The sequence below is a fragment of the Apis laboriosa genome, unplaced genomic scaffold (assembly GCF_014066325.1).
Source record: "Apis laboriosa isolate Shangri-la unplaced genomic scaffold, ASM1406632v1 scaffold13_cov153, whole genome shotgun sequence".
NCBI classification, from domain to species: Eukaryota; Metazoa; Arthropoda; class Insecta; order Hymenoptera; family Apidae; genus Apis; species Apis laboriosa.
Genome location: NW_025221370.1, coordinates 2,600,738 through 2,614,075, shown reverse-complemented (window position 1 = coordinate 2,614,075; position 13,338 = coordinate 2,600,738). Strand labels below are relative to the sequence as shown.

Sequence of the window (13,338 nt, the reverse complement as noted above, 5' to 3'; positions counted from 1 at the left end):
ACAACAGGTTAGCCAGGGGGATGGCCACGCCTCGAGATTCTATAGTTACGCGCTTAATTACCCATCCTGATATACGACGCCGATCGAGAGAGCGTTTATTAATTGCGATCCCCGCAATTATTATTCTTATTCTGCCGCGATATCACGGCCCCCTCTAATGAAATCTCGCCGCGGCCAGACTTTCTTCGCGATGTTGTAAATGAAACGTTGTAAGATTTCCATACGTCAGGTGGAACGGACAAATCTGTTCCGTTCCATCCCCTCGATAAACGAATTATTTCATTCACAATTTTGATTTTTACCCGAATCGACCAATGGTAATATTTGAAGAATAAAGTAATAAAAAAACGGGCAAATAGGAAGAAGAAGAAGAAGAAGAAGAAGAAAACGAGGGGAGGAAAATTATAAGGCGAAAAATTTTTCCACGGACAAAGTGCTTTTGAACGATGGAAACGCGGAATTTGTGGTCGAAAGGAAGCAGGCGTTAGCCGTTCGCATCGTTTGCATATCCTTTTGAAGCGGGCCTCCACGGAGGAGGAAGGTGTAATCCGTTTCAGTCGCTCAGTTTATTCTGCATTGTGTTGATACACATACAATGGCCCGGCCGCATAAGATACGGTGTGTGCATGTAGACCAGACGCGCGACCTATTCAAAAGGTGAGTATGCAATTGAAGAAAAATGCATGTCCTCTCCCGGTCGGTTCCCGTTCAAAAGCTCGGGAAAGCATTTCCATACATTTACAATTCTATTATGCATTTCTTTATGACGGCGTCGTTATAATAAGCGCGGCCTGAACCAAGAGGCTTATTAGCAGTTATCGGTCAACGTTCTTCTAACAATGCTTCTTTTTCTTCTTCTTCTTCTTCTTCCTCTTTTTCGTCTTTTTCTTTCTTCTTTCTCTTTCTCTTTTTCTTTGAAAATTTTCACCATTCACTCGTCTACTTGTTTGTTGAACGTAGATTTTGTGAAATAAAATTTTTTGTTAGATTATTTAATTGTTTTTGGCGTTAAAAATGCGCGCACGCGCATCTTTCTTCCGCTTCTAATTCTTCTTCAAACGTAGATTCTGCACGAAAAAAAAAGAAAAAAAAAAAAAGATTATTCCATTACGTCTCTTCGATTGTTTGTTTTCTTTAAATAGAATTCTTCTACAATATGCGAGCGTTCTTGCATTCCTCTTCCGCTTCTTCTTCTTTTCCAATGTTTCTTATTGATGAATGGTATATACAGTTGGTTAAGATAGATTTTGCATGATAAAACTTAAAACCCTATTCAATCATTTTTATCGTTATTCAGTTTGCCTCTTCCACACGTTCTACGTTTTTCAATCGTCTCTTTGAAATATACGAATGCCAAGTGCCAGTTTCTCCTTCTTTTTCCTCATCAATAAATTCCACTCAACCATCGATATATATATATATATATATATTTAAGTTCAGAGAAGAGGATATATAATGATAATCCATTTCACGGATAAATCCAAAATCCGTGATATCTTGGAAATTCCACTTTCGATTCTTCTTCTTCCCTCCAATCTAATTTCACGAGCAAACTTAACCGCCCATCCCACGATCGTACGTCAACAATTTCCTTCGAATCACCCTTACCCCGACTGCTACATTATCATGCAAACTGGTAGCGGACCAATGAACAAAATAAAGGAGGGGAAAATAATAAAAAAAAAAAAGGAAACAAAAAAAAATATTCCACGAGGCATCAAAACGTTCAATTTCGAGCGGGTCGATTCGCTGGTTCCCGAGTAAAAGGTATCTCTAGCTCTACAGGTTTTCGATGTTTAATCGTCTGTCAAATTCGGAATTCCTTTCAAAGGGGGATGGAAGAACGTAAAAAAAGGGAAGAAGAAAAAAAGAAAAAGAAACAACTCGTGTCGACGTGGAAAAGTCGAGAATCCTGCAAAGAAATCCCAATTGATCATTCGTTTCGAATCATTATTTCTCCTGTGTTTCTCTCCATCGTTTTCTCGCTCTCCTCTATTCCCTCCTTCCTTTCCTATCCTCCATTTCCTCCATTCCTTCGTTTCCCAGCGTTCGATTCGAGCGGAGAGGGAGAAAGGCGAGGGAGAGAAGGAGAAGGAGACACGCGTATATCGTTCCACGTATTAATTTGCTCAACACGAAGATAAGAAAAAGGAGAAAAAGAACTGATCGAGAACTGATCCACTCGGCTAGCTTACCGTTAGATATAAAGTTAAAGCGTAAATATACATGTTTCTTCCTTCTCCTTTTATTCCTTTTCCCGACCACGACCACTGTGCTATCTGTAATTGATATCTGTATAGGGGAAAGGATGCGTGATTATACAGTGTTAAGGAAATTGAACATAATGTATCACCGATGAATTTGATTCCGTTGATTTGATCCGCAATTATGCGGATTGGAACGACCGAGGATCATCCGTTTCTTCCATTTGCCGCATTAACCGCTTCTCCTTTCCATAACGCGAATAACTTACGCTCTTTTTGCTTTCCGTCGCAATTACACCACTGTCACCGCGTGATGTATATAATAACGATCGAGGCGCCCCTAGCTTTTATTTCGCTTCTCTTCCTTCCTGTCGAGAACGTATCCGAGAAAATTTGATTTTATCGATCGGGTCGGGAGGAGACTCGGTGATTAACCACGTTCTAATCTAATATTCCATAATACGTACGCGTGGAATGTATAATTCTCATCACTGCAAACGTCATATTCGAATAATTCAACGTTTCAAAATTCAATTTCTATCTCCTTCGTTCGATTCTTCTTCTTCTTCTTCTTCTTCTCGATTCCACTTATAAAACTTTGGAAAGAAGAAAGAAAAGGGAAGAGGGAAAACATCGGTACGTTCGTACATTATTCACGCGCGGAAGCATCAATAATAGAGGCAAAATACAAGGCTACTCGTTTATTCCATAAATCTGACGATAAATAACGGGCGTTGGATGTTTGGGGTGGTGTTGGATAGCTCGTGGCCGCTTATCGTATCCCACAAATGCGGCGGAACGCATTTAAAATGTATTGAACTGTCACGGGGCACCGGTTTCCCGGATTTTAACATTTTTCATCGGCGGAGCGAGACGCGGATTACCGAGTTATCGTTGTTCTAAGTGTGTCGGTCAACCGAATTGGGTTGGAAACCACCCCGAGAAACGCGTCCAACCCCGGGCCTAATCCCGGCCATAACGCTTTTTCGAGCCACTCACCCTCGCTAAGCGAGAGAAAGCCTCGACACAGCACTCGAATAGCACTTCCGCCCTCTCGAGTCCGAACTCGTGTGAATTCCAACGGCCATCGATTTCTCTCTCTCTTAGAATCGAACAGAGGAGAATGATTGCCAGTGTTTAATTTTTTAATGTTCACGCTCTCGAATTATTTACTACACGACGAGGAATAATTCGAGGAGAAGAAAGCCTTACTCTCGAATCTACCCTAATTTTACGACGATCGGAGGGGAAGAAAGGGGGAAAGAATGATAAGAATCGCGGTGTTAGAGGATATCGCCAGTTCGATTTCGGAATATGGTTATACGTTGCAGTGAACCCGACAGATATGGAGCTTTGAATTTCTACCTCATTTTCATACATACACGTTCCCATCGCGTTTATAGCACATTCTTCGCGTATATACCTGTTACACGCCGATTATAGCAAAGTAGAACCGTACGAGGATAGAAATAATAGAAACCGCGCTTCCTTTTGTATCGAAAATTTGCTCTCATCAATTATCGAATTATCAATGAGATAAAAATTCTCTTTCTACCCTGTCCTTGGATCGAATCCAGCAACGAGGAGGCAAGAACGTTTCGACGAATCGACTGGGGAGAAATAAACCGATCGAAAATCATCGGTGAACGAGATTATTACAATCAATCGAAATCGAGCTCGCGTTGATTCCGCAAGGAGGGCAATTCGATTAATCTGGACACTGGAAGGAGGAGGAGGAGGGCGAGAGAAAGCACGGTCCATCCTAATCTGCATCGGCAGATTGCTCTGAGAATTGACAGAGAGGAGCGACTTGGCCTCGCCCTTGCCGCGAAGTCGCCACACTCGAGTGTCTCATCTTGAATCAAACCGTCTCCCGATCTCCTTAGACCCGATCTCTCGCGGTCTTTTGCCACAGGACGGAGAACTCGATGCATACATTAAGGCGGCTTTAATTGAGAACAGTTCCCCCGGACGAGGGGGGAGTAAATTTGCCGTGTTCGTAATAACGGAGAACGTTCAATCTCCCAGGGGGAGGGGGGAGGGAGGGATCGCACTTAACGCGTCAACTTCTCGCAATTTTAACATCGAGAGCAAACTTTGATTAGTTTGGCGAATAATTGGAATTTATTTATTTTTTTTTTTTTTCTTTTTCGTGGGAATTAGATATTTTCTTTCAAACGCTGGACGACACTTTTAATCGATTGGGTATATTTCCACGATAATTTAAAACTCTGTCGAGTCGAGTTATTTGCAGTTAAATTTCTGAGAAAAATCCATGCATCGAGTACGAATTATTACGTCTATATTATACTCTTTTTTAATTACTATATTTTATATATAACGGTGAGTAATATATGCAAATATAAATTCCTATATATTATTTGGTTAATTTCAATCCAAAATCAATTTGTTCAAGTTCTCCATCCTTCCTTGATTCGGTCACGCGCAATTCCTAGGAAATGTATAGGAAATACAGTCGTAAGGAGGTACCTCGTTGAAAAGAGTGGGCTAACAGGGTGTGGAGTTTACGCTGGCGGCGTTGAGTGGATCCTAATAAAAGACCATAGTCGGCTTATCGAATCTCGGGTTTGCGGTGGCGGAGAGTGTTCATAGCCTGTAGCCATTTTCACCCCTCTGTCAACCTTCAACCTCCGTTCCATTATCCTAGTCTTCCGCCGCGGTATCATTTACCGACACTTCCAACATCTCGAGACGAGGCTCCGATCTTGACGGAGCTCCGGGAATCTCCACCGTGGAGATTTGAACGAGGCTTCGCGCTCGAGATAACGATTATGGATCGGATAGATTTTTTTCTTGAATGTGTAAAATGATACCACGTAAAATGAAAATTAAAAAGAATCTCTTTGAAAAATTATTTAACCATTATTTTGATCATTCAATTTTTAAATAATAATCACAATTTTCTGATATTATTTATATTATATAATTATATATATATATATATGAAGCATTATAAGAAGAAAGACGATCGAAACGACGAACGGTTAAAAGCTGAAGGAGGAAGGGGAAGGAAAAAAAAAGGAAAGGAAAGGAAAGGAGGAAAAAAAAAAGAAGGAAGAGAAAAAAAAGAATAGGAGGGATGGTGGAATGCCTTTATACGGCGCATCTCTATGAGATTCTTTCACGACACGCCGATTTAAAATGCCTTTTAAGACGTTTTAGATAGGGATTGGTGGAATTGTGCCGGTCTGAATCGAACGTTCGACGCCCGTACCCTCTGATGCTCCATAAGTTGCATTCCTACTTTCTACCTTAATAAGAAAGTCGACGCGTCCGTGTCTATACTTATGCAACGAACCGTGCTCCGTGTTCGACGACAACGTCGAAAGGAGCAATATTCCATTTGCCCCTTTAGATGAAACTTTCGATCCTCTTCGCGCCCGTTTTTTCCCAATCCAGCTCGTTATTCGTCCTGAACGAAGACGAGATACGTTCCATTATCGCGATATTAAAATTTTTTTATCCTCAGGATTCAGAAAATCCTTTCAATTTCCTTTGGACAAAAGATGCCACCTATCTACGACACGATTAAATATAATTCGTGATCATAATTCGAAATCGATAATTATAAAAAATGCGAAATGCAAAATTATAAAAAAAAAAAAAAAAAAAAAAAAAAGAAAGAAAGAAAAGAAATGAAAAGTGAATCTGAATTGGCAAATTCGAGGGGGGGAGAAGAAGAAGGAGGGACGAGGGGAGGGGGTCCAAGCGGTCCTTCGGGAAACAAAAGCGCTCGTTTGGCCGCATTATAATACAACGACAGAGAACATATCCCCCGCAACTTAAAATCGCGCTGCTTTGCAATTCCGTTCTCTCTCTCTCTCTCTTTCTTTCTTTTTCTCTCTCTCCAATCTTCCAATTTTTACATAATCGCGTTCCAAAGCCGGATAATATTTATACGATAATTGAGCCGGCCACGACGGCGCACGATAATGCACGCGCATTATGGAAATGTGCAAACGCGACGCGTTTTTTTTTTCTTAATCCTCCTTTTCTCCACATTATACACGACGATCTTTTCGCAACAACACCTCCTCCTAACCTCAATCCCATTCGAAAAGATTTAAAAGTCCCAAAATTTCCACCAAAACTCTTCTCACTCTCGATCAGAAAAGCAATCGATCCGCATAAATCCGCAATCCGAATCCGATCGCCTTATGGAGATTCGTAGAAAGTATTGCCTTGTATTATGCGTAAGATGGAGGAGAGAATAGAACAGAAACTAAGGGCGAGGTTTGGGTAATAATCGGGGACGATTATCGTGGATGGACTCGCGCGCACGCTCGCAGTTTAGTGCCATTTACATTGTTAATAGAATCATTATTAGGTTATCGTGGCGATTTATCCGGTTAATTGGGATGCCCGGAGGGGAGAGGGGATGGGGGGCCCCCAGAGGAAAAATGCCAGGGCCCGGGCATTCGCAGTTACGCCCGGTGCGCCGGTTAACGCCGAGGCCGGCGCGTCGTTCCGTCTCCTGCCACGAATATTCGAACGTTATTATATATACCTGCTGTGATACCAGCCCTCGAAATCATAGAGCAGCGAGCGGGCCGCTCTGAGAGAGAGAGAGAAAGAGAGAAAGAAATAGAGAGAGAGAGAGAGAGAGAGAGAGAGAGAGAGAGAGAGAGAAAGAAAAGGAAAAAAAAAAAGTTAATCGTCGAGTAGCGCAATAATTACTTTGGCCCGGCTCTTGGCCCCCTCCCACCACCCTCTCGCCTATCCGTCCTTTCGATCCGTGTATCCGGCCAATTATTACGTTTTCGAAATGGAAATTCCCCTTCTTTCTTCGTTCCTTCGATTTTCTCGCTTTCTCCACGGTCGAGAAATGCGTACTACTTTTGATAAAAGCGCGTGACGAGGAATTTTTATGGAATTTTTCTGGGATCGTAAAATTTTTGGAATTCTATTTTCGAAACGCGTTGGAAGGGAAAGGATCTTTCGCCTCCGTCGGAAAGGTGATTCTTCCGTTAAATACGTGGATCCCGTTGAGAATATCGGGTACACGCCTACCGGATAATTTGCATACTGGCGAAAAAAAAAAAGAAAAAAGAAAAAAATCCTCTACACGTTCAAAAATTCTCAACGTCGTTTACTCCTCATTCTCGAGCTATCCGATTCACGCGGCTGGTGGAATTTCGAAATTTCGAAATTCTTCTTCCCCCTTAAATCGCGCTTTTTAACGAGTCGCTGCTCGATCGCCTCCAAATCGCCGTTAATATACGAATTAACGATTCTCCAAAATGGAACAATTCTCTCGTTCTCGCGTGGCTCACATCTCGATTATTACTAGAATATTAAAAGAATTCGACGATCGTTCGTCGAAGCTCGAAAGTAACGAATATGCGAATAAAATATTGCGTTATATATCAAAAGCAAAAAAGCATCCTTTCGACGAAAGAAACGAGCCACCTATTATTTCTAATATAAAAAAAAAAAAAAAAAGAAAAAAGGAAAAGAAAAAGATCTCTATCTCTGAAAAAGAAGCGAAGCAAGATAGGAAACAAAAGAAAAAAAAACAAAAGCAAAGAATCTCGAAAGAGGAAACGAAAGGAGAAAGAAATAGAAAAAAGAGAGAGAGAGAGAGAGAAAAGAGAGAACAAATTCGGCATGCATCCTCTATGACTAAATGCTAGGGCATACCTTTCGAAAGCGTAGTGTCTCTCGTCAAATCTGTAACACATAAACAAGCATACGTCACTACATAACAGCATTACGTGTGTACACGAGATCCAGGTAAGGGGTGATTGGATCGGAATAAAAGCCTGTGTGCGATCCCCGCCGTTTTGCGAAACTAGTTTCTAGGGAGGGAGGGGGGAGAGGGAGAGGGGGACGAAGAAACGCGCAGAGAAAGGGAGGAAAACGAGGGGGGTGGAGGACGAAAGCGAGGGGTGGTTGTGGACGGTGGAGTGGTTCGGGTGGATAAAAAGAGGGGGGGAGAGGGAAGGGAGGGGAGAACCGCGAATATTATTGGAGAGACGGTAGTTTGGCGCACATAAGTAGTTATACCTATAAGTAGACATAATCATCACCAGGCGTAGGTAGGCAGACGGGTAAGGTTAATTTCCAAACCCCGTATTATGGCCCCCGAATCAAGTTTTCCATAGTATAATAAGCAATTTTATGACGTGCACTCGTAATTATATTGAGATTAGATAAGACGAGGGCCCCGTTTTAGATTTTGCGGCCCCTCCTGTTCACGAGGGGCCATTGTCCAAGTGGAAAAATTTGGACCTGTACGTATATGTTTGTATATATATATATATATACTCTGGACGATTCGACGATGCGTCCTTGCGGTATGCTTGTCGTGATGATTTTGATGATACCTTTGTGGCTGGGCCAACATCGGCCACGATTAAATCGCGATCACGTTAATTTTCGTAATCTGTGGACTGTGTATACATCGATGATCGTCCAATCGGCGATCGCTTAAAATAAAGATATTTGGACGAAGAGAAAATTTTTGGCATCATCGAACCTTTTGCCTCGTTTATTATCAAAAATCGAAACAGATCCCACTGAACGAATAACGAAAAAATTAAAATTCTAAAGTATCGTGGAAAAGTTATTTGGAAAATAAGAAAATTCACCGTGCGACGCGTCTTCTCCAATTTCTCGAACTATACAATAATATCCCGTTAGTTTCGAAAAACTAACGGAGAAGATCCAAAGATCGATCCCTTTCCCCGTATCTCTCGAAAAACGATAAATTTGCAAAATCCTGTGGCGGGCATCTGCCGGATCCTGGATCCTGGGCTCCGAGAGCTACGGAAAGAAGCGTATCGCGCGATCCCGGGCTGGCTTTTTGCCCGGCGCGAGACTCGAAACTCGGGAACAAACAAGTCCCGCGACACGTTGCATTTACAATGCTATTTTTCTCCTAAATGGAACTTCTTCTGATATCGCGATCGAGAGGGCCGACCCTCGTTTTTCCGATACCTCGAGGATCGAGTGGCCGCGCGGAATGTCGGCCGAACCGATAAAAACCGAATCAAATATCCTACCGTTCGGCCCCCGGCCCCGGCTAATGAAAATACCCATTGTTAACCGGGCCGGTTTTGCGCCACAGAAATTTTCGGCCCCAGTATCCCGTCCCCGTGCGGCATTTCACTGCCGGACGTATTAGGCCGAACACGTAATTACTGCGAGTTTCTTTCCGCTCTCCTCCCGTGGTGTACCGCTCTCCTATTTTGGACACGTCCATCGTTTCCAATTCGCTCGATGGATGGATGGAGGGAGGGAGGGGAAAAGAAACGCAAGAAATAGGGGGCGTCTTCTTTCGATGTCGATCGATAAGGAATAACGGGGAAAATTTCGTTATCCATCGATTTACCTGCCGCCGATCGAAAGTGGGTATACACGGAACATACGACGGTGGTTGAAACCTATTTCACGGTCGTTGATCCTCGAGAGATGGAGGAGTGTGAAAAGTGCGAGCGTCCTCCTCTCTTCCGAGCGAATGATAAACAGGAGAAATCTTTGAGGCGGGGAGAGTCGAACGTTTCGACGCGGAAGAGGAACCGTGGCTTCTCTTCCGTTGGCCCACGACAATCGCAGTCAATTGTCATTACGGGAAATTAAATCAGTCGCCAGCTTCTATTTACGCAGGCCCTAATACCGCGTAAATCGACCGACCGCCGAGAGATGAAGCAGGGGCCACGTACCTCTCCGAGCGACGAAGAAAGTCGAGATCTGATCGAACGTCGTCGTTTAAAAAAAGAAAAAAAAAAAGAGAATCATTCGCAACGACGATGAAAAAAAAAAAGAAAAAAGAAAAAGACGATAATCCGGAAACGCGACGGGAATCCTCCACATCCTTCCGCTCAGGAAGACACGACTCGACTCGAAAAGGCTGCGTCGAGAACAGAAGCTATCGACCTCCTCCGGGGGAGAACGGAGGAGAAGAGGCCTCGAATCTCGATCGAAGGACGGGTGGAGGGGTGGATACCGCGGAAGAGGACGTGAAAACAATTTGAATCGCGGCCGGTTGCATTCATTTGGGGATCGGTTTTGGAACGGTTTCTCCCCGTGATCCTTATTTAAGTTAGCCTCACGTTCGGCCGCAGCACGTGATCCAGCTGCTCGGGAGGAATCCCACGTATCCGTGACGTCACTCCTATCTCGACTCGGTGAGCGCAAGCTGCACGAGCCGATACCGGGGGCTTGAGCGCGAGACTTCTGTCTAGTCGGCTGACTTATTAGGAATTCCGCTCGTCCCACGTGCAGAAATTCGGCTGCGCCACGTGCATTCGCCGGACGCACGTTCTTATAATTTGCGAGACGTCGGTCGACTGCTTAAACCCCACACACACACACACACACACATACGCGCATCCTTCTCTCTTTCCACACCCCGTGTTCTCGATCGAAAGTAGACACGGACGCTCGATTAATCCTCTGCTACGAGCGTGCAGATAGATTCGGATCTCTCCAAAAATTCTTTTACGTATTCCTCGATCGAACTCTTCGAAGAATACGGACGATCCCTTCGATCTCCTTTTCTCAATCCGCCGTGACATCATCGATAACGTTGCGCGATTTTTCGGCCATCATTTCTATTAATCGCCGCATTATCGTTTAATCGATACTCTCGCGGCATATCAATGAGAGAGAAATATACGCCTTGTATCCTTTAACCTTTTCCCTCCTTCCTCCCTTTCTCCTTCCCTAAATCACATCGGATAATAAGTCTCCCGCCAATATACGCAAGGAGTGATAATTCACGATAATAGATACCGTAGAATATTCGCATAATCCTTTCTTTACATCGGTCGATCAAAGGTGTAAGATTCGTGGCGAGGCGTTTATGGCTAACGCGCATCCTATACACTCCTTACCTCCCTTTCTTCCCAGTTCCCTAAATCTCGCGCCATTTTCGATCGATTTTTTCTTATTTATCCCCTTTTCTAAAAAAAAAAAAAGAAAAGAAAATAACTTTCGCTTCGATATCCGCACTTTGATATTCGTTTAAGTAAGCAAGCAACTCTTCTCTGGCTTCTCTCTCCGCCTCGTCTTCATCTCTCGCGAAGAAATCTCTTCCTCTCAGAAGGGCCTCTCATCTCTCGGGGAAGAGGAAAAGAAAAAGATGAAAGGAAAGAAAAAGGAGAGAAACGACGGTAAGAAAAGAAAACAAAGGTGGAGAAGAGGGGGAGAAAAAAAAAAAAAAAAAAAAGGAAAGCGGAGACGAGTCGCGGTACGCTCTTGTAACACGGTGAGGAGAGAAGAATGCTCGGTATAGATCACCGTTCCGGAGCGTAACGCGAGGCCATTGGTTACGGTAGGCGAGAGCGTGTAGAAACGCGCATTGTCGACGTCTCATAAGACCTCTGGGAGGAAATCGCGCGCGACAATAGAAGGAGAGTGAGGGGCCCCCGCGTCGCCGATAGAGGACCAGACGAAGACCCCTCCCTCTCTCTCTCTCTCTCTCTGAAACTCCGTCCGTCGACGAGAAGAAGAAAAATCTCGAAGCCTGGCATCCCGACGTTTCAACCTCGGGAAAAATCCTCTCCTCTCGTCATTGTTTCGCCCGTTTCTCTTCCTTTCAGCCCGTTATTTATCGGTTGAATATTCAGCCAACACGGGCGCACAAAACCTTGGGGGACGGACAATCGGGGGAGCGAGAACGGGGCCTCGTGGACGGTTCACAGCAGCGCTGTGAAACCGGGCCTCCGCCGGGCAATGGGCGAGGACGCGAGGTTTCTCGCGCAGACCGGCAGCGTTTCGCGTGGATATTGTCGGGGAACGAGGTTGGACGTTGGACGAGAGGCGACCGTCAACGCGAGTACACAATGCCGCAAGAACGGCGGAATGCATTAATATTAATAGTGGCACCGCGAACGAGGCCTCCTGTAACGGTGGCCGTGGAGTCAGGTGACGTCCGATCTCCTCCGCTCACCAAATCTCTTCCAATCCTCCGTGTTTCGCGAGAACACCATTTCTTGCGTTTTTCTTCTTTCCTTCCTTTTGTCCAGCTTCCTTCGATGTTGTTGACGAGTTTCGATGTAAATGAGAAGTTTATTTCCTCTATAGTTATTTCCTCTAATTGGACTCCGACTGGTTTAAATTTTCGTAATATCGCGCGCAAGTAGAAAACTTGTATGGATATGGAATATATTTTGATTACGTCACGAGTTAAGAAGTTTTAACGTAACATCGTTTTAATTATATATATATATACACGAAATAAGTGCTCGTAAAACTATTATATTTAGATAGGTTGAAATATATATATGTACGAGTGAAATAAGTGGACGTTAATAAGCGGCTATAAAAATTTCACGATTATTTCTTGGCCTCCTAGCGCAAAGATTAAAATATCCGGGTGAAATGATTGGACCGTTCGCAGGTACTAATGGCGGAGCAGGTACGGTTTAACAGTTAAATCGCGGAGGCTCGTGTAACGCGGCGGAACGATGAGTAACCGTGAAGGTGCGATGATAAAGAAAAAGTATAGCTACGTGGGCGTAAACGGGTGGCGACCTCGGAGGCGTAACCAATGCTCCAGGCGACAACCTTATCGAATGGCAAGTATGCCTCTGCTCGGCCTGCCAACCTAACAACCGAATCCTTTGGTTAAAAATTGCGTTCCTACAAAGAAAAAAAAAAGCAGAAAAAAAAAAAAAAAAGAAAAGAAAAAAATCGAAACGTCTAAACGTCGAGCGAGCTCGATTAAATCGTTGCTCGTCGTGGATAAACGAAATTTCAAATTTCGAAATGGAATTTTCAACGATAATTTTCAAAATTGAACGAGAATTTAATCCTTTGGTTAAAAATTGCGTTTCTACAAAGAAAAAAAAAAGGGGGAAAAAAAAAAAAAAAAAAAGAAAAAAATCGAAACGTCTAAACGTCGAGCGAGCTCGATTAAATCGTTGCTCGTCATGGATAAACGAAATATCAAATTTCGAAATGGAATTTTCAACGATAGTTTTCAAAATTGAACGAGGGAATTTAAGTTTAATGGTACGAGCGTTAAGACAATGATCTACGAGGGAAGAGCAGAGGTCGGAAATTTTGACGAAATCTCTGCCAAGATAACGCAAAAACCGCGTCGTCCCTGCGCGTCCTCGCTGCTGGCCGTACAACAATATGGGCTGATGAATTATTGTCAACATCA

General features: G+C 43.6%; 1 protein-coding gene across 8 annotated transcripts in view; it reads right to left on the bottom strand.

Annotated features, from left to right (window-relative positions):
• Positions 1-13,338, bottom strand: part of LOC122721032 — a 232,178-nt gene that overhangs the window by 64,102 nt on the left and 154,738 nt on the right. For 6 of the 8 annotated variants that reach the window (XM_043948222.1, XM_043948221.1, XM_043948223.1 and 3 more), the window contains one exon: positions 7,866-7,895. The exons of the other annotated variants lie outside the window; for them this stretch is intronic. In XM_043948222.1, coding sequence (XP_043804157.1) covers positions 7,866-7,895 — 30 coding nt within the window. The remainder of the gene's footprint in view (positions 1-7,865; positions 7,896-13,338) is intronic. 8 annotated transcript variants of the gene reach the window in all.